Genomic DNA, 25,822 nt, shown 5'->3' with positions numbered 1-25,822 from the left:
AAGTTAAAAAGAAAAAGAAAGTTGCAAAGCTATCAACAGACATAGCCCTTAAAATCAATCACATCTGTTTTTCAAAAACAAAAAATCCTCTTCTGCTAACTGCACAAGAATAGGTGTCGTGTTTTAAAATAACTCAGTCATGATCCCCTTTTTTAAAAAAAAAAATCTACCTTGAAAAATTAGCTCGTTTCTCCTTAAGAATTGTGGGAGACTTTTTCCCAGTGATTACAATGATGCATCCTTTTCAATGGAGAGGTTTTGTTTCTTTTAAATAATGTATATATTTATAATAATCACCCCCCCCAAAAAAATGCCCAGCTATCTTCTCTTTTAAATGTCCTCTGGAAAATGAGTGGATTCTGTGAGATTCTGCTGGCGTGAGGCGAGAACACACCGTTGGTACGAGTGCAAATCCGTGTTTGTTATCTTTTTAAATAATATATCTCTACACGCATGTCGTCTGAGCGGTGTGTCTAATGTTTCTCTCTCTCTCTCTCTCTCTCTCTCTCTCTCTCTCTCTCTCTCTCTCTCTCTCTCTCTCTCTCTCTCTCTCTCTGCGGAGACTTCCTTCTGCAACCTATTGTTTGAGACAGCAGATATAAGTTGCGATGGGCGCGGAGCGTCGGGTGTGTGGGGTCCCCCGCTTTCAATTATAGATGGCTCATTACGGGGCGCGGCGCGCGGGCAAAGCGGGGCGCGGCTGTTCACATGAATGCACTCGCCGTGTAGAGACGCAGCCGCAGCCATGCTCTGGAAGCTGGTGGAGAACGTCAAGTACGAGGACATCTACGAGGTGAGCCCGGCGCCCGCCGCCACCCTCCCCGACCGCCCCGCGCCGGGGATTCGAGCCACTTTTCCAAAGCCATTCGTTCTCCCTGGGCGCCCGGCTGCCGGGCTCAGCTGGCCGCAACTTTCGCGCCCCGCTCGCTCGGGCAAGGAGTGGGGAGCCCAGCGGGCGCCACTCAGGAGCAGCTACTTCTCTCCTGCGTTTCCTTCTCCCTTCCTCCCCCTCTCCAGCCCCCAGCCCCGTCGAGGCTCGGACGTGGGGGGACGTGGGTTCGAGGCAGGCAGCGGTCTCGCCCCGGGATTTGGGGTTCGTGTTCGTCCGGGCAAGGAGGGAGGCACTGGGGCTCCCGAGCTCCCGGGGTCGGGGGTGGTCGTGTTCGTTTCTCGCGTCCGCACCCCGCGGGTCCGCGTGGAGGGAAGGAGGTGGAGAGAGGTGGCGAGCCGGGCACCGGCGGGCGGCCGGCTCTGCTCGCGGGGTGGATTCCGCTCCCCACGCCCGCGAGCCCGGGCCCTGCGGGGCTGCGCCCTGCGCCCTCCGCGAGGTCGACCCCGCGAGGCCGCGGCTGGGGTCCGGGGCGGCTGGGCGCGGAGGCCGGGACCCCGAGAGGCCCACGCGCGGGACGACTGCGGGGCCCCGCGGGGGGCCGGGAGGACGCGGGCGCCCGGGCAGGCGCCGCGGGGCGAGGCTGGGGCGGCCCCGGCGAGGCTTCTGCGAGGACCGGAGCCGGGAGGGGAGGCGCGGGGAGCGGGGACGGAGCAGGGAAGATGGAGGCGCCGGGGCTGCGCGGGAGGAAAAGTTGTGGAGCCGCGGGGAGGAAGCGGGAGGGACGCCCGGCGGGACCGGCACAGGGGGGCCGGGGTCGCGGCGCGGAGGCGCGGGGCGCGGGGGCTCCCGGGGTGGGGGTGCTGGGGAGACCCGGGGCGCAGCCGCCGAGAAGCCGGGGAGCGGGGCCGACGGGCGCCCCGCGGGGCCCACGCAGCGCGCCCAGCCCTGCCAACTCTTCCCGGGCGTGAAAAGGGGGTGTGGGGGGCGCGGCGGGGAGAGAGAACTCGGGGCGCGGGTGGGGGCGGCCAGGGATCCCCTCGCCAGGCCCCGCCGGGGTCCGGGACTCGGCCCGGTCTCCAGTGCGTCACAAGCGGGACGGGGCTCGGGGCCGGCGGCGTTAGCACCGTCGGGAAGAGTGGACCCCGCGCGGGGCGTCGCGGGGCGTCGCGGGCGTCGAGGGCGCCGGCCGGGCCACGGCGCGCAGCTGGGGGTCGCCGCGTTCAAAGCCACCCCAGCACCCCGGCCCGCGCCCGCCCGGAATAAAGGGCGCAGGGGAAGAGGGGAAGGGGGGGGAGGCAGAGAGAGGGGGAGTGGAAATGGGGGAGGAGAGAGGAAAGGGGAGGGAGGAGAAGAGCGAGCGAGAGAGCGAGCGGAGGTGCGGCGCGGGCCGGGGTGGTGGCGGCGGTGGCGGCTCCGGGGCCGGGGCGCGAGGCATCGCGGCCGCGCGTGGACCGCGGGGCTCTATTTAAGTGTGGACCGACGTGGCGGTCAGGGCCGAGGAGGGCTGGCGCGGCCCGGCCCGGCGGCGCGCGTGTCTCCCCGCGCGGTAGACCGGACGTGGCGGACGGCGCGCCCGGGAGGAGCAGGCGGGTGCAAGCCGGGTGTGCGGGGGCCCGGACACGGCTCGCGCGCCCCTTCGAGGCGGAGGCCGGGCCTGGGGTTCCGCGTGGCTCCGCACCTGAAGCACCGCGGCGGGCGGGGGGCCGCCCCGTGGGGACGGGGACACCCACGCCGCGCCAGCCCCTCGCCGGCCCCCGCGCCGCGCGCCCCGGCCCGGGCACAAGAGGCCGCGCCACCCGGCTCCGGCCCCACTTCCCCCGCTGGCCCCGACCCCGGCCCGGGCTCCGGCTCGGCGCGGGCCGCCGCTTCACGCTCCATTTGTCCTCCATTCTCCCTTTCAAGTGCTCGTGTAATATTAATAGTCATGAATATCAATTATGATGAGGCGGCGTAGGGGAGCGCGGGCAGGAAGGGGCGCCCGGGCAGTCTGAGCCCGGCTGCGGGGGGAAGAGGACGGATCGCGCCTGGAGCCCGGGGACCGCGGGGAACGAGAAGAAACTCGCCGGCCTGGGGCGGACGCGCGGCCCGCGGGCACGGGCGCCGCCGGCCTGGTCGGAGGGGTCGCGTTCCGCGTTTGATGGCTCGTCCTGGCGACGCCCCGCGCTCGGCCCATCTGCCCCGCCGGCCTCTCCGCCGGGCTAGCCCGGCCCGTCCACGTGCGCGTCGATTTCGTTCTTAAAGAACCTGTGTGACTCGGAGCAGTAACCAGGCTTTTCTTTCCAGATGTTAGTCCACACCTACTCATCCATGGTGAGTTCGGATCCACGCTGTGGCGGCGTTGCATGCTCGCTCGCGCTCTCTCTCTCTCTCTCTCTCTCCCTCTCTCTGTCCGCGCCCCGCTCCGCGTCCCCGGCCCCCTGTGTGCGCCTCGCTCTCCGCCCCTCCGTCTTCCTCCCAGCGCCTTTCGCTAGCTCGGTGGCTTAGCCCGGGCCGGGGAGAGGCCGCGACCGCTTCCCCGCGCGGGCGGGGGATGTCTCGGGGCCTCCACGGCCAGGGTCAGCGGGGAGGGGCACCCGGAGCCGGACCACACGAACCCACACTTCCCGGGACAGTCTGGACATTGAGGGGACACGCGCACACACATGCACACACATGCACACACATGTATACACACACCATGGATTTCCACAGGGGAGAGGGAGACACTTCCACCCCCTCCTCCTTTGACTCGCTTTACCCGGGTAGGAAGAGCACAGAGAAGGGGTGAGGGGACCCCGGCCCCCCGGCCCCCTGGCCCCTTACACGCCCCCTGCCCAGGCCTCGCTGCGCCACCCGGTCTGGGCGCGGGTCTGGCGAGCCCCCTTCCATCGAAACGCTCGGAAGTTGCGTTATTATTATTATTATTATTATTATTATTATTATTATCTCCTTCGAGGGGGAGGGGGCCTGGTCACCCCGGCGAGTTCCTGGAAGGTCCTGGGGTGGCCAGCTTGCGGGAGGGTCTCTCTCTCTCTCTCTCTCTCTCTCTCTCTCTCTCTCTCTCTCTCTCTCTCTCTCTCTCTCTTTCTCTCTCTCTCTCTCTCTCTCTCCCTCCTTCCCTCCCTCTCTCCCTCTCCCTCTCATCCTCCTCTCCCCTCGCCCCCTAGCTCTCCACCCGCCCGCCCGCCCGCGGGGTCCGGGCTGGTTTGGAGGGGGCCCCCGCCGCCGATCCCCGGCCGCCCCGGGCCCTCTCGGCCTGCCGGGCCCCGGAGGAAGCTCCGGCGCCGCTGCTCCCGGAGGCCCGGTCCGCAAGGCCAGACGCGCGTGGGCCGCCACCCCGGGGTCCGCCCCCGGACGCCAGCGCCCCCGTCCCGCCGGGGCGAGCAGCTGGCCCATTCGGCGCCCCCTCTCTCTCTCTCTCTCCCCCTGTCGCTCCCAGGACCGGCACGATGGCGTCTCGAGTCACAGCTCGAGGCTGTCCCAGCTGGGCTCCGTGTCCCAGGGCCCCTACTCGAGCGCCCCGCCGCTGTCCCACACGCCATCGTCGGACTTCCAGCCCCCCTACTTCCCGCCCCCCTACCAGCCGCTGCCCTACCACCAGAGCCAGGACCCCTACTCGCACGTCAACGACCCCTACTCGCTGAACCCGCTGCACCAGCCGCAGCAGCACCCGTGGGGCCAGCGGCAGCGGCAGGACGTGGGCGCCGACGCCGGCGCGCTGCTGCCCCAGCCCCGGGCCGCGCTGCCCCAGCTCTCCGGCCTCGACCCGCGGCGGGACTACCACTCCGTGCGCCGGCCCGACGTGCTGCTGCACTCGGCGCACCACGGCCTGGACGCGGGCATGGGCGACAGCCTGTCCCTGCACGGCCTGGGCCACCCCGGCATGGAGGACGTCCAGGTAACCGGGGCGCGCGGGGAGGGGGCGCCCGTGTCCCCCCCGGGGACGGCGTGGGCACCCGCAGGACGGGGCCTGGGTCGGGGATGGCGGTGATGCCTGGAGATGGGACTGTGGCAGAGGACTGGACGTTGAATTCTGACAAAGGAAAATGGTGTGTGTGGTGTGTGTACGCGCGTGTGAGTGAGTGTGAGTGTGCATGTGTGTGAGTGTGTTTAGGCTCCCTTCCTTGTGGAGAGCAGGCCTAAGCCTGGCTGCTGCCTAAAGAGCCCCAGATCCAGGGAGTAGGCGCCAGGCCTGTTCTGGAAGACTGGGGAGCGGGGTTAAGGAAAGAGAGATCCTGGAGTATGTTTACTTAAGCCACATCTTTCTTGCTTCCAATCTCATCCAAACCACAGCCCTCACCGGCCTTGTAATATGTGAGGCGCAGACCCAGAAAGCCGCCATTTATTTGGTTTGGAAGTCCCTGAGAGCAGACAACCATTCGGGAGCTTCCTGTTTGTTTGGTTGTTTGATTGGTTCGTTCACTAAATGAGGGGGAAGCAAGGCACTCCGTTCACCCTTCACTCCTCCTCTCCCGCGGTGAGCACTCCACAGCCGCCAGCCGGGCCCGGGAGCACCCCGTGTTTACTTCTTAAAACAAAAGGCCCCCAGCTCCCCAGCCCACCTCCGGCTCCATCCGCAACCTGCGCGGCCTCCGGGCGGATTTGGTGGGGAGCACTTGGAAATTAAACAAAGGAACATGAAAGAACCTCTCCCCCAACCGGTCCCGGTGATCCTGAACGGAGCTTCCTCCTCACCTTCATCCTCCAAGTAAAAGTCCCCTGAAAAGATAAATATGGGGGAAGCATTGGATGGCTGGTTTAGAGCTCGTCGGTGTGATTGCATGTGCTATCCATCATTCTTAGACGTGCCATGGAAGCAAAGAAAAAATGAAATGGGAGAGAGGAAGGGAGCACAGATGAATGACCCTTCCCTAACCTTCCTGGGTAGTGGGGGAAAAAAGTTTTTCAATAGTTCAAAAGTGACATGAAATACTGTCTGTGAGGTGTGTGCCGATGGATCTTTTAAAACAGAAGCTCATTTCTTTCTGTGTGTGTGTGTGTGTGTGTGTGTGTGTGTGTGTGTGTGTGTAAATGAAAATCACCTGGTTTGTGGCTGGATCTCCCCTTTGTGAAGGATGGTATCTTGATTTCACCGGCCCCACCATCCCTCTGGGAGACGCTGTTCTTTGGGGAGCTATCACACCAGGAAGGAAACATTTAATGGTTTCTTTTTAACGCACAGGGATAATATATGTCTCTCGGGAGAGAAAGTTTTTATGTTAACCTCTCCAAGTAGGGTTCAAAGTGCCGGGGACTGGAAGTGGCTCAGGCCAGGCCTTGCCTCCACCCTGCTGCCTTTGGGGGAGGCGGTGGACACAGGGCTCAGCCCCAGAATTCTTCCACAAAAGAAGAAACAGGTTTCTTTGATTTTGATTTGTTTTTGAAGGCAAAATTGTGATTGGGTTTTTAGATATTTGGCCAAAGGTGAAGTATGAGGGAAGGCAAGGCAAGGCCGCTCCCCATGTGTGCTCCAGGGCTGTGGCTGAGGCTTAGAAACTGACCGTCAGGGTGGAAATAGTCCACTGTGGTCCCCACATGGCTTCCTGCCGTGCTGGACACCTGGCTTCCCCAGCTCCTCCTTCAGCTCTGGCCCAGCCGGTGCCCTGGCCCGTTGGGGCAGCCGTCAGGACTTGCTCTGAACAAGCTTACTTTTGAGCCATGTAACGGGGGCAGAACAGGCCTGGTCTCCACCAGGCCAACAGTGTCCTTGGGGCCGGGCTGCAGGTGACAGGGGAGGTGTCTGGGACTCAGGAGGAGGGATAGGAGCGAGCTCCACAGGAACAGTTGTCTGCTTCAAGTCCAAGTTAGGGATGTGGAGAGCAGGAGAGAAAGTTCCAGCAGCCTGTGTGCCTGAGGGCCTTCTTCTCACCTAGCTAACAAATGGGCTGGCCTGTCCCCTCCTCTGGCCTCTGTGGGGACAGCAGAGGGTAGGAGAGTGCCGGTCGGCATCACAAAGTCGCTCGTCCATCTCCCCAACACCCTGGAGAGTGCAGCCCAGGCCTGTGCATTCGGGTTGGGGGCCCAGAGGCACACTCACCGGGCACACCCCCTGAGAGGAGGAGGCAAGCTCATTAACCAAATGCTTCTAATATTTTTTTAAATGAAACTATAAAACCCTGTCAATTTCTATTTCAATTTACTCACAGGGGCTATTAAACTGGCAAATCGCTGTTTGAGTTCCTGGTATGCTACATTGCACTCATTGTGTGTGTGTGTGTGTGTGTGTGTGTGTGTGTGTGTTGAGTGTGTATGTGTGTGTGTGTGGGGGGGGGAAACAGTGTTTAAAACCCAGGAAAAAATGGCTACAGAAAGAAAAGGGGAGTGAGATGACACCTACTTTGGGATTTGTTTAATTTCTTTCAAACTCCATTACAACTTTGCTATGTGACCTCCCACCCCTTCTGCCACCCATGAGTGGAAAGATGTGAAGTTCACTCCTCTCTCTCTCTCTCTCTCTCTCTCTCTCTCTCTCTCTCTCTCTCTCTCTCACACACACACACACACACACACACACACACACCCCTGTGTCTTAAAGCAACCCCTGGTATCACTTTTAACTAAAGAAGTCTAGTAATTACGAGTCTGAGTTGTTTTGCTGCGTTTCCGCATGCAGTCCTAATTAAATCTTTACGATCCTCCGTGTGCCGATTAAGCTCCAGCATGCGGCGTGAATACCCTGTGCAAGAACCCAGCGGGGGGCCGTAATTAGATAGAAAATCAGACAAGAGCCTTCTCATTAACTACCACAAGTACCCCACGTCGCTGATGAGGCGTGTATACGTACTCACACACCCACGTGAGGGTGAGGCGTGGGGGTCTCCCTGGCCAGGCCTGGAGGGAGTGGACATTGTCCTACCCACAGACACAGGCACTGCTTCATCACCGCACACCGACCCGGCAGCACTGAGTGCAAGCGCAGAAAGGGGGACGAGCTGAGTGTGCATGGCGGGGTCCCAGAGGAGGTCCCCTGAAGACTCAAAACAAGTTATGAGCAGGATGTTTAAAAAATACTAACAGCTTCTCACTGTTTTCTAAGATGAGCATGGTAGGCTGCAAGAGAGAAAAGCTAGTTTAAAAAAAATACAAATACCAGTTTGTCTCCTCATCTTTCCAAGAGAGGAAGACTGACTCTGAAAATGGAAAAGAAACAAACCCCCAAGATCCCCAAATGACCAGATCACCCCCACTTCCCAAGCTCTGTTTTGGTAGACAAGTCTTTTACTTGTGATAAATACACACCCTGTCTGAGGGTGAAACACATGTGTAGGTGCAAGGAGCTGTAGAAGCTCTCTCCCCTCTCCCTTCTTCCTCTCTTTTCCCCCCTCTCTTTATCTGTCTCTCTCCCTCCCTGTCTCTATTTCTCTTCCCCGTTTCCCTCTCTCTTTAAACCTCTACACAGTGACAAGCTGGAGTTTCTGGGGATCAAGGGAGCCGTTGTGCAGGGGAGAAAGTGTCTGTCTCTGCACTGGGTGTGGGGAGGGGTGGGTGGAACACACCCTGGGATGTACAGCCAGAATCTGTTCACGCACACCCCACACCCCACACCCCGACATTCAGAAACACGCTTCAGCAGCTTACTTCCCTCAGAAGTTGTGCCAATGTTTAGAGTTGAAACTTCCCTTTTCTGGGCTGGAACTGTAGCCAGGGAGAGAAATGTTCCTGAGAATACGTGGGTGCCAGCCGTGTGTGTGTGTGTGTGTGTGTGTGTGTGTGTGTGTGTGTGTGTGTGTGTGTGGTTACTATCTTCCTAACAGGTGTGCCCGGGTGTGGCAGGGGAGCAGAGTGCCCTCGGGGTTGGGGGGGGGGTCTTTGGACTGGGCAGGCTCCAGCTCTCCATTCCCAGGAAAGTGTGTGGACTGCAAAGGGAATCTTGGAAGTTTGGAAGTCTTAGAAGCTTGCAACACCATTCTTATGGACTCCTGTTTGCATTCCATTCCAAATTGCTCAGACTTTAATTAAAATCCCATAGTGTAAACTATTATATATTTGTAAAATAGCTTGGGGGTCAGGTTGCACTGGGATAAAAACCAGAAATTGGCCTCCACTGACACTGGGGTGTTATCTTGTCTGTGGCTCACACTGTGTGGAAGCAAATGATAGAAAGATTTCTGCATCTGAGTACTGTCTCTGTCCACTGCCATAACGACAAGTCCCCTTTCCGTTTTCTTCCATTAGAAGAGTTTTGCACATTGGGTGAATTCCCTTCCTATGTCTGTTTGGAAGTCCTAATGAGAAGAATGAAAATCTCCCTGTGTGGATTAATATAGAAGGAAATAGCAGAGTCAGAATGAGAGCCTGTGACTGGTGCAATTCCGTAATAGCTGGTCATTTTGAATGGTGGCTTTTTTATTATTATTATTTACAGTCCGTTGAAGATGCCAATAGCAGCGGCATGAATCTGCTGGACCAGTCTGTCATTAAAAAAGGTATGAAGCCCCCCCTCTCCAAATGAAACAAAGTTTTCTTGTGCTTTAATGTTTTTGTGATCTTTCATGTTAGGGGAAATTCATTGGTTTATTAGGATATACATGCTGTTCTTGAGCAGTAAAGACTGATAGACTAGGCATACAGAGCATGCAATGCAGAAGGGAAGGGATTCGAGTGGGGAAAAAAACAGAGAGAAACCCAGGGCTTCAAACTACAGCCATCTCTCTCATACTGTAAACAGTAACTGTGTCACATACGTCTCACCTCAGTAAAGGTAGACAACTGGCCGGGAAATGGTGGCTCCCAAAATGCTGTCATTACTCCATTGATAACTGGAGTTTCCTGAACTAAACTTTCATCATCCTATTATTATTATTATTATTATTATTATTATTATTATTATTTTCCTTGCTTTTGCTTTGTTTTTATTCCCTCCCCTCCTCCCCAGTCATTTTCTACCCAGTTCTCTGTGTTTTACGAGTTGCTTCTTTTATTATTTTTAATTGTGCCAAATGTGTTGCTAAATATGCACAGCCTGAGAAGCCCAGACAAGCTATGTACATATCTAAATCTCACTGCATATGCACTCGTGATTTAATATAACTGTGGAACCACCCCCATACTGTTAAAGGACATGTGATATTAACAAATGTTTGCAGTCTCTTGTACAGCTGTAAGCAAAATAATTAACTAATTAAACTAATTAAATGTAATTACAATAACTCATTTCAGGCGTATTGCAGCTGCTTAATTTTTTTTCCCCTCCTCTGACAGTCACTGAGAGAATGCATGGAAATTAGTGGAGCTGAGGCCTGAGTGGCTCTCGCGTGCCACAAATTGAGGAGTTTGAATGTGTAAACAGTACAATCTTTAATTATCGAAGGAACTGGTAGTTGAAAACACAAATTTAGCTACTGTAACCCCCTCCTTTCTTACTGATGCTAGAGAAAGGCTGTCCTTCTGTTTGGTGTCGGCAGTCCAGGCATTTATGATTTACTTGAGACGCTTGACATTCAATGAGAGAGAAGAGGCTCTGGGAAGCAATCTATCTAGGGCCAAATTGGAACAATAGAAGCAGTGTAAAGGATGTGAGGCCGTCTAAATGATCTTCTTTCACGAAGGCGGGCAGAGTCACTTTGAGAAGGTAGACAGGAAAAGTTATACTTGAAATGATGTGATTTACTGTTGGTTCTGGAGTGGGGTGGATTTTAAGTGTCGCTCAAGCACCTCTGCTTTAGAGAGTACCATTTCAGGCTTTTGTGGCAGCTTCCGTGTTTGCTTTCATGTTTGCGGGGGTACTGAGGCTGGGTGCTTGGACACTGGCATGTGCTGTCTGCTCTCCTCACTCCCCTCTCTCTGGGTCTTCTCAGCTGGCTAATAGCTGACTGACTGGGGAGGAGGGAGGGAAGAGCTTGTCCATTGGCTTGGGGCTGTTGTTGTTGTTCCGAACCCACCCCCGGTGGTTCACAGAAAGCTAGAACCACTTAGATCTGGGTTCAGTATCCTAGCAACGTCATTTGGGCTGGCACTAGGATGGGCCCAAACAGATGACCAATCAGAAATGTTATTAATAGTCAGGCCAATAAAAATATTTGGAACTTAGCTTGCCTAGCATGGGACTGAAAATATTCTTAGATGTAGGGTGCTTTGGTTACATACAGGCTTGCATGTGTCGGCAATATGTGAATGTTTATATACAAGGATATCTCCAGGAAGAAGGAAAGAATATTGACCAGAACTGCAGAGTCTGTATTTTTGGTTTAAACATTTAAACAAAAATTGGGGATATTAAAAAAAAAAACATTCCCCCTAGTGTCTTCTTTTCAGTTCCTCCTCCTCCTCCTCCCTCTTCCTCCTGTTCCTCCTTCTCTCTCCTCTTCTTTCCCCTCCTTTACTTCATTCTCTTTCTCTTCCCCCCCCTCTTTTTCTTGTTCTTATCTTCTTCTCTTCCTTCTCTTCTTCTCCTTCCTTCCTTCCTCTCCTGTTTCTTCTCCTTCCTTCCTTCCTTCCTTCCTTCCCTCCTTCCTTCCTTCCTTCCTTCCTTCCTTCCTTCCTTCCTTCCTTCCTCCCTCCCTCCCTCCCTCCCTCCCTCCTCCCTTCCTTCTCCTCCTTCTCCTTTTCCTCTTCCCTCTCCTCCTTTCTTCTTCTTCCAGCTTAAAAACAATTCTACAAAGCCTTGTGGGCAGGTTAATTGATTGGGGTGGGGAATTGGTGTGAATATGCATGGCTAGTTCCATTCTTAGCTGCTTGATATACCTGCTTTATTACAGGAGGAAAGGTTCTTGGTATTCTATTTTTACCTTTAAAGAGCCTTAGGCCAAGTAAGAAGTGCTTGGTTTAGCACCATTGATTTAAAATCACGGGCTGGTCAGCTCCTCGAGTCCCTCCACCACCCCATCTGTGTCCCCCCTGTTCTTATGAGTGACGTCTCAACGGGTTTGATTGCATAGACAGGTGAGAATGTTTTCTGAACGGAGTGTTCCAGTAGCCAGGGAAGGAGAAGCCTCGTGTCTTTTCTCGTGGGCATTTAGTGGCACAGAATTTTCTAAAGGTTGCACCTTAGCAGTGAAAGGGCAGCTGCTGATGCTGGCTTGGAGACTGAGGCACGGGGCGGGGGTCCCCATCCCCTCACCTAATTATAGCCCGGCCCCTCCTCACATGCAAGCCGTCTAATTTTTCGGCTGTTGTTTTGATATCATCCCGTGGCGTAGAGGCTGCTTCTCTTGTGATGTTTGCTATCTGGGCTTAGCTGACATTTCTGAAGTAATTTAGTTAAGAGGAAATGAGTTGTTCCCAGTAGAGTGGAGTGAGGTAGCCAGCGTGATAAATGGCTGTTTCATTTGAAGATCTCCAGAGCTCGTTTACGGCTAATTTTCTGTATTGGCCCCCTTTGAGCTATTAATGCAATCGGCAGGGGCCGCGGCCCTCTCCTCTTAGCTGCCCCATTAGAGCTCCCATTAAGCTGCCTAGTCTCAACTCGGTGGCGGGAGGAGCTGGGGAGGGGGTAATGAAAGGTGCTTTTTAAGCTCTCCTAATCTAAACCGGCAGAGGGTGGTTAATACGATTTGGAGGGGCTGGTCAATGAGCAATCAATAAAGTAATAATGAGAAGGATTCGGTACATTAACAGTCTAAAAATCCAACGAGACATTAAAAAATCATTCTTAACTCTCAGTTCCATTAAGATTAGGAATCTGGGCGGGGCATGATGGAGGGGTGGGTGGTGGCAAACTCCGCAGACGGTCACAGCAACCCTCCTATAACCCAACAACGACAACAAAGCTGACCTAGGCCTTAGGAAGGAGGTTTGGGGGCAGTCAGAGGCCAAGGGGCCGCGTGGTTGACGCCTTGGCCAGCACACGGTGTGCTGGGGTTTCTTGGAAAGGCAGGTGAGGCTGGAGTCCAAGTTCAAACGCGTGGCTGTGGGGCGTTTGCGCTGGCCTTGGGGATGTCCTGTTCGGTTAGTTCCACTTAGGTCTCTGCTCTCTCCTACCTTTCTCCTTCTTCCCCGGGTCCTGGCCTCTTCCCCACACGAACATTTGCGTGAGGAGTTTCTTCAGGAGGAGGCACAAAGCAATTGCCCAAATCTTAATGCCATGGGGTCTCTTGGGGCTCTTTCCTCCTGGTCTAGAGAGGAGGTGCCTGGAGCCTGTTGGTTCCCCTACAGCTTCGGGCAGATCCCCTCTCTGTGGCTGCTCTGGAGCCCAGCACTTTCCACGCCAGCCCCAGACCTTGAGATCTGCTTCAGCTACCCAGGCAAGAGCTGCAGGCAGAGCACAGCATTTAGAAAATGACACAGACAGGAATGACTTTCTCAAGGTCTCCCACAGACGAGATCCAGATCCTATGGAGGGTAAAGGTGTGGGGGTGTGGGGTGTATTACCTAACTGCCCCCTTCTCAGAGCAACGTAGCCCAGCGTCTACCAGGAAGATTTCTCTCCCCACCTTCCCACCAACGGAGCGTAGCAAACACTGAGTTCTCAAGGCCATGCTTTTACACTGAAGTTTGCCTTAGAAATGAACAGCTAGACTGTCATAACACATTAGCTCTATTTAGTCCACTAATGATTTAAAAAAAAAAAACGCTCTTAAGTGTTTTTCCTTCTCCTCTGCCAACACCAAGTCACCATAACAAGGCATCCATATGCATTTAAACCATGTTCTTCTTCACTGAATAATTCAAGGAAAGGGAGGAGAAAGGTGTGTGTGGGTTGCAGCTAGAGGTTGGCTCTGCCTTCCAACTGAGACGCAAGAGGGGAAAGACTACTTTTAATGTATGCACAGAAAATTGTAAACATGTAAAGAACCAATAGGTTCATGCTGGGTTTTGCCATGCTCCATTTCCTCGCCATTTCCTGCTGTCGCTTTAAACCTATCTTAGTCATCTCTGCATTGCCTGAGCAGGAGCAGTGTGCTCGTAATTACTACCAAATCAACCGGGCCCTGTTGCTCTGCACGTTTATTGATAAGCTGGAGGAGAGCAGAAGGGGAAAGACAAAGAGAATAAAGTACGAGGTTAATCAGCTGAGCGAGGCAGGTGTCGGGGTAGGTAGGTAGGTAGAAGCTTTGGACAGACAGGAAAAGTGGGGTGAGAAATCTACTGGATCTAGTGGGGGAGACCGGTGCTAAGCCCCAGGGGTGGACAGAGGGCAAGGTGAACCAGATTGTGACCCTTAAATTAGAAAAGGGAGATCTAATCTGACACCCCTCTGCTGGCCTTAAAGGTGATGGGGGGAGGGGAATCCCCACGTGTCCTTTGGGGAAAGTGAAAGGGACTGAGAGGAGGGTATTTAGGTAATAATGAAGACGTGGAGAAGTAATACCCCCAGGGAGGGAGAGATACACTTCCTTGGAGAAAACAGCCCTTGTCAGGTAAATCAGGCAATTAACAACAGTGAAATTTGTGGGCAGGTTATAAAGTGTTTTCCAAAGACCTCCCCCCCCTCCCCTCGCCAGCCCAGGGCTGGTATAATTCCAGTGCACAAAGGGGCAGAAAGTAGAGTTGGGGGACACGGTGTTTTCAGATTAGTGATGGGATTCTTTCGTTGTTAAAAAAAACATATTCTAGGGAATATTTGAAAGTGTTACTGGGTGGCAAAAAGGAGGTTTTTCACAGAATTTATTTCTATAGCATACATCACATTAAAACTACAAAGAACCATCAATATTTATAGGGGGTTGCTCACTAAATTTACCAAATGGCAGTTCCCAGAACTATAAATTATTTGTAGGGAGTGCCTTGAAAAGAAAACTGAAGCGGGGACTTGGGAATGCCATGGAAAATAAGGTAGATTAAATTAGATGAGGATGTTATGACCAGAGTAACATGTTGGAGTGTTTCTAGCTCAATCCCCCACTTACTAAGTGACCTTAACTCCGGATTTTACAGAAATCTGGTTAATATACTGGCTTTTTACTTGAGTCTGGTTCACATACTGACATGATAAGTAAGCAAGTTTCTTATTAAGAATATGAGGGCTCAAGAAGAGAGGGGCCCCTCCCCCATAGTTTTCCCTCTGTGATAGCATGAGAGAGATCTCGTTTACCTGAGGTCATTCATCAATTTTAGAGAAGGGCTTGGGTGTCGTGGCTAGATTCAGAAGCCCAATTCAGCTACCAAACAGTAGCAAATGGAGACACTTCCGTGTCTCCATTCACTGTGGCTGGCAAAGCTTTTCCCTCTCCCCATAATAAAGTGTTTATGAAAAGCAAAATGCAAACCCTCGCAAAGAAAAGATTACACGTCTCTCACCAATCTTAGAGGTCTGACCGCTGTGATCTGTGTAAGAAAGGAGGAACTGTCAGGCCAACTCTGTGGTTTTATCTATTGCAGGCAGGGAGGTGGTACATCTTATTTCACTTCTAGAATTCTAGACTCCAGATGGCAAGAAGAGCAAGAAGAAGACATCTCTTCCCCTGTCAGGATTGTAAGGCCGGGTAGAGTTTATTAACAAGATAGGAATAGAACACCCCCCCAACACACACACACACACACACACACACACACACACACACGGCAGATGGCTGTTTCTTGCATGGCAATGTAGGCAAATCCCAAGTCACCTGCTTGTGTCTTCTGAGCCTTTTGGAAAGACAGCGGGCTAGAACAGTGTCCAGTTCCAAGGGGGAAGACTTCGGGGTACTTGGGGAGGGGAAGGGGGGCTGACTGTTCCCCTTTCTCAGCCTTCTGGCTGCACAGCCTGGCCCCTGACGTGCAGATGACACGGAAACACAATTAAACAGGAATCCAGGCTGGCGGGGCGGAGGTAGCCGTGGCGACCAGCTGTCAGCTCTTATTAACTTCTGCATAAAACATACCTTGAGTGGGGGTTGTTATCAATTACCTGCCGAAATGAAACAACTGGGGCCAGGCCGGAGCGCTGCTCGTACGAATTAGAGCGATTGGCTGATTGATCAGGGCACCTGTTGTAAATCATAACTGTTCCCAGCCATCGCCAGCCGGGCTTCCACGGGAGACGAAGCTCCAGTGGCTGGCCGTCCCCGGGGTGGGGCGTCGGGGTTCTTTCCACCCCGGCCCTGCTGTGTGGGGAGAGGGGGCTCCCCTGCTCCGGGCCCCGCCCGTCTAATCCTGGGCGCAGCACCCGACCCTCCGCGCCCGGGCGCGCGCCCCGGATTTGCATTCCAAAGGAGCCAAGGGCTGGGATTAAGACCCCCGGAGCCCAGGCCGGGGACGCACCGGGGCCGGGTCGGGCCTGGTGGCGGGGGACGGGCGGGGTCCCCCCTCCCCCGGGACCCAGCCCCCCTCCCCCCTGGCCCTCCACCGCAGCCGTGTCTCTCCCGTCTCTCTCCAGTCCCGGTTCCTCCCAAGTCCGTGGCCTCCCTGATGATGAATAAAGACGGCTTCCTGGGCGGCATGTCGGTCAACACGGGCGAGGTGTTCTGCTCGGTGCCCGGCCGCCTGTCCCTGCTCAGTTCCACCTCCAAGTACAAAGTCACGGTCGGGGAGGTCCAGAGGCGGCTCTCGCCCCCCGAATGCCTCAACGCGTCTCTCCTCGGCGGCGTCCTCCGCAGGTAAAGGGGCCCCAGGCCGGTTCGCGCCTGGTGCAGGGTGCGCGGCCCGAGCCCCCACGGACGCGAAGGCCCACGCGGTCGCCTAGCAACCGGAGGCCGAGCGCGGCAGCCTGGGCGCCAGGGGCTGGGCGGGAGCCACAGCAGCCTCGTTGGCACCTGGTGGGGCACTCCGCGCACGCACGTGCAGCCCTGCTCCCCAGCCGACTTTTTGGGGAGCCCTGAGAGCCCCGCGGGTTCTCACCTCCCACCGAGGCCTGGGGACCCCGGAGAGGCCCTGGAGCGCCCCCGCCGGCTCAGCCACCCGCCCCGTGGCCTGACTCGTGTCCCCAAGTCACCACACGTCCCTCGGTTAAACACGGGCCATGTCCGGATTCCCGGCCTTCCAGACCGCGGCGAGGGCGCGGGGCGCGCGTCCGTGCCCGGGCCTGGGTCCCCCGATCTCGGGGTGGGGAGCCCCCTCCTCCCAGCGAGGGCCGGGAACCCCCGGGGGCGACCCCGAGTTCTCCCTCTGAGCCTCCCGGGAGTCCCGGGGCTGTGGGGGGGGGGTCGTCTGGTCCCCGAGATGGAGAACACTCAGGGTGACCTCACTGGGGCGCCCCTCGGTGAGTCCCCAAGTCCAGTCTTCCCCCCAAAACAGCTGCCACGGCCCCCATCCCCTCACGACTTTGGACACCTGTCTGTCTGTCTGTCTGTCCGTCCGTCCCTCCCTCCCTCCCTCCCCCCTCCCCAGCACAATTCTTCTTGATCCTTCTTTGTTGTGTTCAGGATCTGGGGTTGAAGAGGGAACCTGGGTTTGTGTCTGTCTGGACAATCGTCATCTTAATTATTCTCATCTGGGATCTATTTTTTTCTCCCTCTCACAAGATTTTCTTTTTTTAAAAAAAGGAAGAATTTTTTTTAATGCACTGTATTGCAGAAATCGAGCAAACCTCAGCAAACTATCAGCCAATATCCGAAAGGAAAAGGGAGGGGAAAAGTGCAAACCTCAAGTTAAAAACGTCTTCAGGCTCCACTGGGCTTAAGACTGCTACGTCTAAACTTTGTCTCGGGAACACTCTGAGGTTAATCAGAATGTTAATTCTTGCAATTTCAGAGCCAAATCGAAAAATGGGGGGAGATCTTTGCGAGAAAGGCTAGAAAAAATCGGTTTGAATTTACCGGCGGGCAGGCGCAAGGCGGCGAATGTGACGTTGCTCACCTCCCTGGTGGAAGGTAAGCCAGGGGCCTGGCCAGCCTCAACTGTCGGCTGCAGGCTGACATTTCACACCGCTCGTGATTAACTGGAAATCATTGCGACCGTTGGGACCTGCAGAGTTGGAAGTCAAGCGGCTGCTGGAGAGTTCAAAGGTCCTTTCACTTAGAAGGAGCCAGTGGTTGCAGAATGGCGAAGGGACTTTGTAGAGCTTTCCTGCATCTAGAAGAGTGACCAGGGCCAGGTGACACTGTTTCTAGTGTCTCAAACCCCTGCTTATAAACTCTTGCCACAGTAGCTCCCCCAGCAGCAATCCATACCTGTACCAGAAAACACACCACAATCAGGCCCCAGGGTGGGTGTTCTGAGAGTCACGCCCTTCTTTCTAGGGCCCTACCTGCTGCAGATGGCCTGGCAGTGGTGAAAGACAGAAGCCTCTGTGGAGGCCAGGGCTGCCCAAGAGAAAATGGGCACAGGGGTGATGGGAGAATCTGGATGGCAAAGTGTCCAGTTAGCTCACCAATGTAAACTTCCTCACTTGTAAATTAAATCACCATGCTTGTTTAGGTGATGGTTGTTGTTTTGTTTGTGCTGGTATTGGGTCTTGAATTCAGGACCTCGGGCCCTGGCTTGCCTTTTTCTGCTCAAAGTTGGCACCCTACCATTTGAGCCACATCTCTACTTCCAGCTTCTCCTTGATTAATTGGAGAGAAGATGCTCACGGCCTTGCCCTTGCCGCAGGGCTGGTTTTGAAGGGCGGTTCTCCCTAGTAGCTGAGATTACAGGTGTGAGGTGCAGCCCCCTGGCTAAATAGCCAGGTTTGGAACAAGCCATCTCGAGTGTACTCATCAGCTTGGATCTGTGGGTGATATTCTGGTGTGTAATAAGTGAGCTCATCTGATAATCTAGAGCAAGCATATTGAGAGCTCAGTTTTCAGGAGCCGGAAATACAGCCAGATGGCACTCACAGAGGAAGGCACGGAATTTTCTCTCGACTCTGACTTGTTGGTCTTGGCTCTCCCTTCCATTTTTCATGGGTGTGCTGTGGTGACACACCTGGAGGGAGCTGGATTGTGGAGGAGGGCATCATAAAACATTTACACAGCAACCACGAAGGTATCATCTTGACAGGCCTTAGGTTTTGCCATCTTTTAGGCACACTTGTTTGGCCCTCCCACCTAAGTCCCTAACATTTTCAAGCTCATTTACTGACAGCTGACTGTCAGCTTACTGTGTGTGTGTGTGTGTGTGTGTGTGTGTGTGTGTGTGTGTAGAGGAGGGGCGGGGGATTCACATTTTGGCTATTAGGCAGATGTTCATATCACAATCCTTCATTTTGAAAAACAGTCAAAGGTAATCTTAGCCCAGAGACTCGGATTTGGGTTGGAAAAGGGGAGAAACTGGAAATCCTACTGAAATTCCAATATTTTAGTTGGCAGTTTTGGGTTTTATGGCTCCTTCTAAGCATCATGCCTGGAGTCTTTTGTTATTATGATAATGATGATTAAAAGTAAGTCACACTCCTTAAAAATAATGTAGTTATGGGATAATTCAACATACTTCCTTTTCATGTTTGTGATCCTTCCTCAAACCCCCAAGGCTGTGCTTTAAAGGCTAATAATCTTTATTCAAAAGGGGCTTCCTTTTAAGCCCCCAAATACCTTAGATGCCTGCTTTTCTGTAGTTGTATCTTTGTGTGGTAGAAAAATCTTTAAGGATGGATGGTGATAGAAATCCACCAAGGGGAGAAACCTGAAAGCCATCCAGAGGGAAAGGTGGCAGGGAGAATCACTGTTGCATTGCTCGACAGAAAAGGAAAAAAAATTTCCATAGACTTTTTACATATATTCTTTAATATCTGTGGACATTCACCATGTGGATATGCTTATACATATTAGTTATTAATAAGGGCCTTTTCCCCCTAATACAATTATAGGGTGGTGGTGGTGACTTTGAAATTTTATTTAACGCAGGTGTCACTGAGTCTTTACAGAGAAATGAGAGGGGTGATGGGGTGGAAGCTGGCTTGCATATCTAGATGTCTAGATTCGATTAAAAAGTAGATCTTGAATTTATCAGCCCACCCCCCCCCCCCTTAGACAAAAAGGAAACTGTCCTGACCTCTCAGGGGATGTCTAGCTAGGATGTGGCCCAGGGAGATCACATTTCCCCAATCACTGTACCACTCACTGTGACTCAGCTGGGCACCAAGTCGGGACACCTGCCCTGCGCCCTTTGGGGGCAGGGTGCTGATGGCCTTCCCATTGTCTTTCTAGGGGAAGCCGTTCACTTAGCGCGGGATTTTGGGTATATCTGTGAAACAGAGTTTCCTGCCAAAGCCGTCTCAGAGTATTTGAACCGGCAGCACACAGACCCCAGCGACCTGCACTCCAGAAAGAACATGCTGCTGGCCACCAAGTGAGTGCTCCAGAACCTGTCTCTCCCGGTCTGACCCTGCAGGCCCACGCAGGAGCAGGGAGCAGGGTGGATCTTGTCTTCTGGGAAGGGAAAGTGCCTGGGTTTTTGGGCAGTCATAGCAGGCACCACCTCAGCTTCCCTAGAGGTGGGCAGGGTTGAGGGGCTTCGGACTCCATCTTCCTAGCCAAGTCCAGCTTCATTCACCCCTCTCTTCTCTAGCCCTAGGCCTGCCAGGCAGACCCTTCCCCAATGCGGCCTCATCCCTGGGGCCTGGATGCCTGGTTTTGCCTGGATGTCACATCTACTTCCCGGTCACAGCCCTCCATCCTGCAGGGTGTGCCGGCTCAGGGTGTGTGTGTGTGTCACCCCACGTGGGCCCCTCTCTACCCACAGCTCCAGTGACTCCAGCTGTGATGGGGAAGGGGGGTGTTTGTCACTGTCCATGGACTTGTAAAATTTACTACAACTCCAGAGGGGAAAATAGTAAATCTCCGGCGCTAAATTTAGGTCTCGAGCTCATTTGAACTTTTACAGTGGGTTTTCTATTTATTTGATTTACTCTCATCTTTGGGTTCCATGTCATATTGTTGGGTGTTTTATGGCAGGCTCAGGCCTGAAGTGGGCGGTGCCGTGAGCCTGCGCCCCGCCTGCCAGCCCGCCCGCCCTCCTCTCTCTCCAGCCCGGCTAACCAGCAGCGCTCATTTATTTAGTGCTCCAGGACGCACGGTTTGTTCCGTTGACAGCGTAATTTAAAGAAATATATGGAAGGCTGAAAAATCATTTGCTCAAATTTGTCCAGATGTTTTTGAGACGTGATTGGAATTTGATTGCCCCTTTCCGCAGGGTCAAAAAATATTAATGTCCCAGAACTTTAATTGCTTACAGACCTTGGTTGAGGCTTTGAAGATTTAAAATGTTTGACTCTTACACATTTGTTCTCTCCCCCCCCCATTTTTTTGGCACTTGGGTAATGAGTACAAACTTACAGAAAGACTTTAACCATCTCTCCTCACTGATCAGAACCTGGCACTTACCCTGCTTCCCTCAGAATGTCACAGCTAGCACATAGTAGGTCTTTGCCAGAAGTTGTCCTCTGCTTCCTTCCTCTGTCTCTGGTGCTGGTAGAACCTGCACCAGAGGAGGGGCTGTGCTGGGAAACCAGAGATGCAAAAGCAGAATGGGTACCAGACAAGCGGTTCTCACAAAACCTATGTGCTCCTCAAGGGGCCAAGAGCCTGTGTTCCCTCGGAAGCTTTGGGCCTTTTTTTTGTCAGTATTTTGTAACCTGGGGTGCATATCAGAATCACCTGGGGAACTTTTCCAAGAAGTATATACCTGAACTTCTCCCCAAAGCCTTTGACTGGAAAGGTTTGGAGGAGAAAAGTCTGAGGGCTTTTTCTGTCCTTTTCTTTTTCTAAAGCCTCTCTAAGCTGCCTCTGATCTCAGAACTACCACTGAAACATGGGTGCTGCTGGCTCACGCCTGTACTCCTAGCTACGTAGGAGGCTGAGATCTGAGGATCAGGGTTCAAAGCCAGCCTGGGCAGGAAAGTCCATGAGAGTCTTATCTCCAATAAGCCACCAAAAAGCCTGAAGTGCAACTGTGACTCAAGTGGTAGAGCACTGAGAAAACGAAACAAAGCATGAAAAGCAACTCAAGGACAGGATTCATGTCCTGAACCCAAGCCCTGAGACACTCACACACTCTCTCTCTCTCTCTCTCTCTCTCTCTCTCTCTCTCTCTCTCTCTCTCTCTCTCTCTCTCTCTCTCTCTCACACACACACACACACACACACACACACACACACACACACACACACACACACACACACAGTCATACCCCTTTGGCAGTAGGAAAGAGTTCCCTGTTTCCCTCCCTAGCTGGGAGGATAAATGGTTGTATTGTGAATGAAAAGGCAGTGTCCACGAACTAGGGAGCTATCCTCCAGCAGAGGGGACAGAGGGGATGTGTGCTGACCTCTGGCCTGTTCCTAAAGTGGCAGAACCCTGGGGAATAAGGTTCTAGGGCCTTTCAACAAGGTAATCTGCCCCTGATCGTGCTGTCAGTCATCTCCCAGACCATCCCCTAGGGACCAGGATACTAACAGTTTTGCTTCTCTTAAGACCCCACAAGCTAGAAGCTGGTGGAGGCAGGTGGCCAGGAGAAGGTCTGCCAATCTTTGCCAGGCCCATGCCTCTCGACAGAGCTCAGGCATTTGACCTTCAGGCCTATACCCCTCCCAACCACCTGCAATATTAAAAATTTCTTAAAGAAGCTCCATCCCTAGCTAGGCACACATGCTTCCTTAGGCGGGGAGATTTCTGAAAATTGTAGGTGCCTAGAGGAATCAAAAACCTTCAACAAATAAAATCTCTCTCCTCCCGAGTGTCTCCACGGGCTGCCTTTAGGCCTGATTTAAAGTTGGTGGAAATCTGCTATATTGACAACAATCCTGTCATGCAGTGATTTTTTTTTTTAGTAGCTCACACTTGTAAAAAATTTTTTTAAAAAAGGGGACTTTTTTTTTCTTTTTGTAAAGAAGGAAGAAAATATCTCAGTCCCCAAACACTGCAGGTACACAGGTTTCTGCTATGAACAGACTCAGCATTCTGTCTCAGAATAAACAGTTTCTTGCCCTGGGCCATGCAAGGTTCTAGCAATCTGTTTGCAAGAGAAGGACAGGCTTGTGGCTGTGGGGCCTGAATCTTTCAGGAGTGTGTGTGTGTGTGTGTGTGTGTGTGTGTGTGTGTGTGTGTGTGTGTGCCTGATTTCTAAGAGATTGGAGAGGCTGGAGAAAGGAGGGGAAAAATGATTGATTGATTTTTAAAAGAATGCCAGGTAAGCGAATAAAAACTGGATTATTCAAAGTCAAACGCGGAAGCCAGGGAACTCTTTCCCCCAAATATCCATAGAGTGGAGATGTTGAAAGGTGCATCAGAACGGGCTGGGGAGGGGACCCGGGCCTGCCGCCCCTCACCCCACCTCCCTTTCGGGCTGGAGAGGGCGAGCTGGGGGAGGTGACCCGGGCATTCCCGAAGCGTGACCGTGCGCTCTGTCCCCACCCCCCTCGCAGGCAACTTTGTAAGGAATTTACGGATCTGCTGGCTCAGGACCGGACTCCCATCGGGAACAGCCGGCCCAGCCCCATCCTGGAGCCCGGGATTCAGAGCTGCCTCACGCATTTCAGCCTCATCACGCACGGCTTCGGCGCCCCCGCCATTTGCGCGGCCCTCACCGCCCTGCAGAACTATCTCACAGAAGCCCTCAAAGGCCTGGACAAGATGTTCTTAAACACCGCCTCCACCAACAGGCACACGTCTGGGGAAGGCCCAGGTAGTAAAACTGGCGACAAGGAGGAAAAACACAGGAAATGAAAAGGAAAAAAAAATTTTAAAAAAGAAGGAAAAAATGTTTTAAAGCAAAAGGAAAACAGAAAAAAATTAATTTTAGCTTTAACACATATTGGATTGGCTTTGGAAGAATTATATTAGGTAGACTACATTTACAATCAGAGGAAAAAAAAAGTTTAACCGAACAAGAAAGCTAAGTAACTTAAAAACCGAGGCTTACCACGGGAGCGGAGCGTCCACCTCGGTACTCCGTGTCGATTTCAAGATGCACTTGGCGACAAGCCCTCTGGACCTTCTGCTTCCGTTCCTTCCAGCTTAGTCATACTGATAATAAAAGAAACTATGATCCCCCCTCCCCATTTTGGAAAATAAACCTAAGACTAAACACGAGACAACGCTAAGTTACTGGAAGAAAATTGGAGACGCGTTGGTGGCCGAGCTTTGAGAGCGGGTTGACTGAGACGCACGAACTTTTTAACTTTTAGTTTGAATTTTAATTCCCCCCCCCCAGCCTTTTCCATGAGGCCTTCCTTTCCTCACGGGGTGGTTGCAGGAATCCTGCGGGGTGAAAGCCCCCCCTCCACTTTGGTTGTTCTTGTTCTGGCCCCCTTACTCCCCTCACCCCCTCCCAGGCACAGGAGCGCAATTGGGGCGGTTTGCAGGAGGAGGGAGGGGGGAAACGGGAAGCTCACCCCAGCTTCAGTGTTTGGTTCGGGCCTGCGGGGCTCAGTCCCCCACGGAGGCGATTCAAGGCAGGGTAACTTGATTCAGATTCGTCCTAAATTCCTCTCACAAAGGTGATGAGATCCCAGCCGTGCAGCACCCGCAGCGAGTCCTGCATTTGTCCTAATATTTGCGCCATCTACCAATTTTAAGAAGGATAGTAAACAAAAAACCCCAACCATGAATACATTGGTTAGCATGTAATTCCTTCCAGGGGTATGTACCATTTCATTCTCTTCTGTTTCTCAAAGCGTGGCCAGCATGGTTTATGAGCTTGTTCAAAGAAGACTTGCGCTTCCTACACAATCTATAAGGTACTGAGACCAAAAAAAACAAAAAAAAATCCAATTTTTAAATTTTTGATTAATCAGAACCTGTGTGTCAGGATTCTGTAGGCTCTCTTCTTTAAAGAAGCTCAAAAGGAATAATGGAGACAGTGGCTGTTAGTAGCTTTGAATGGACTTGGCCCGTGGGGTGGGGACGCAGAAGTGAACTTTAAGGGGAGGAAAAAGTCAGGGTTCCTCGAACACCAGCCAGTTTATCAGCTTCGCCTGGCATCTCTGTCCCTGGACTCTTGGGGGTGATGACTGCTTTAATGGGGGAAAGAAGCAGCTTTTCTTTGCGGATGGGATTGTGGGCGGGGTGGCCCAGGCAGGTGTTTCTGCAGCTATTGCCTGCCTACAAGATAGTTTATGAGTGAGATGCCCCCACCCCAAGCCCCACGATGTACAGCAAGGTTAGAGAATGCGAAACCGTTGCGTATGTGGCCTTTGAATCGTACAGTTCAGCCACTCTGGGACTTCCAGGGGATTAAATTTCATGCATTTAATATGTCTCATGACTGTCAGCCCAGCTACTTTCTAGGGCCTCCCATCATCTGAGCATTATCTTGAAATAAAACCTGGAATGTATGGCCACACCGTCCCCTGGGCGGGAGTGGGGGACGCAGGACTCTAAACTTGGTGCAGGCAGCAAGCCCCTCTTTTCACTAGAGCAGGCAGGACCCTGGCGAGGACAGCAGGCGGGGCTGGCCGCGGGGACAGCTTCCCCGGCCCGGGCCTGGGGTGAGGACTTAGGAAGGTGAAGAAGGCCGCCCCGGGCAGCAGCGGGCAGCGTCCTGGCCGGCCTGGCCCCGCGGCCCCCCTTCCTCTCGGGCACTGGATGTATTCTGGTTGTTTCAGGCCTGGGTGGGGAAACCGCACTGAAAACCAACGTCTCCTTTCCTTGCAGGGCAGCGCGCCCCACGCGTGTGACCTGCGAGGAGGACGGACTCGGGCGCGCCCTGCTCTGGCTGGGCCAGGTCTGGGAGCCCCAGGACCTAGCACCCTCGGCGGCGGGGGCCCTTGTCTCGGGGTCTCACCCCAAGGGCTTAAGCGGCCAGAGAGCCCGGCTCTCCTCTAGGTAAAGCGGCAGAGCCCGGGGGCGCAGGTGGGGAGGGGTCCTGCCAGCAGCTACCCAATAGGGGGGAGAAAAGAGAGAGAGAGAGAGAGAGAGAGAGAGAGAGAGAGAGAGAGAGAGAGAGAGAGAGAGAGAGAGAGAGAGAGAGAGAGAGAGAGAGAGAGAGAGAGAGAGAGAAAGTGAGCACCGAGACCTCAGCTTCAGCTTGCGCCCTGGAATCGCATTCTCCCAGGCATTTCTCGGTTTGCCATGTCCCCCACGCTGTCCCCTTTTCCTTTCCTGTCGGACCCCACCCCACCCCCTCTGCTCTCCCCGGCCAGGACTGCTCCAAGTATCTGATAGTGGAGTTATTAGAAGATGTGGTTTCCTTGGGCTGATAAATCAGTGAACCGAAGGATGAGCTGCAGAGTTCGCCTTCTCAGTGGAGAGAGGCATTGGGGGCGCTTTCAGGTTTGCTTGGTGAGGTGAGGG

General features: G+C 53.7%; 1 protein-coding gene across 1 annotated transcript; it reads left to right on the top strand.

Annotated features, from left to right (window-relative positions):
* The first annotated feature begins 637 nt into the window (after window positions 1-637).
* Window positions 638-25,500, top strand: Tfap2b (transcription factor AP-2 beta). The gene is made up of 8 exons (XM_090355502.1): window positions 638-793; window positions 3,116-3,142; window positions 4,251-4,709; window positions 9,177-9,237; window positions 16,050-16,269; window positions 17,363-17,481; window positions 19,738-19,879; window positions 22,954-25,500. Exons 1-8 carry the CDS (start codon window positions 713-715, stop codon window positions 23,252-23,254), a joined length of 1,410 nt encoding a protein of 469 aa, XP_090211628.1. The 5' UTR covers window positions 638-712; the 3' UTR covers window positions 23,255-25,500.
* Window positions 25,501-25,822: the final 322 nt, after the last annotated feature.

This window comes from Megascapheus bottae, chromosome 22 (assembly GCF_031878675.1).
Source record: "Megascapheus bottae isolate mThoBot1 chromosome 22, mThoBot2.hap1, whole genome shotgun sequence".
Taxonomy (NCBI): Eukaryota; Metazoa; Chordata; class Mammalia; order Rodentia; family Geomyidae; genus Megascapheus; species Megascapheus bottae.
The sequence above is the reverse complement of the archived record's forward strand: the minus strand, read 5'-3'. Positions and strand labels throughout refer to the sequence as shown.

Coding starts and splice junctions, on each gene's coding strand:
- Tfap2b (XM_090355502.1), top strand. CDS start 713: ATGCACTCGCCGTGTAGAGACGCAGCCGCAGCCATGCTCTGGAAGCTG. Junction 794..3,115: donor AGTACGAGGACATCTACGAG/GTGAGCCCGGCG, acceptor TTTTCTTTCCAG/ATGTTAGTCCACACCTACTC. Junction 17,482..19,737: donor GCTCACCTCCCTGGTGGAAG/GTAAGCCAGGGG, acceptor TTGTCTTTCTAG/GGGAAGCCGTTCACTTAGCG.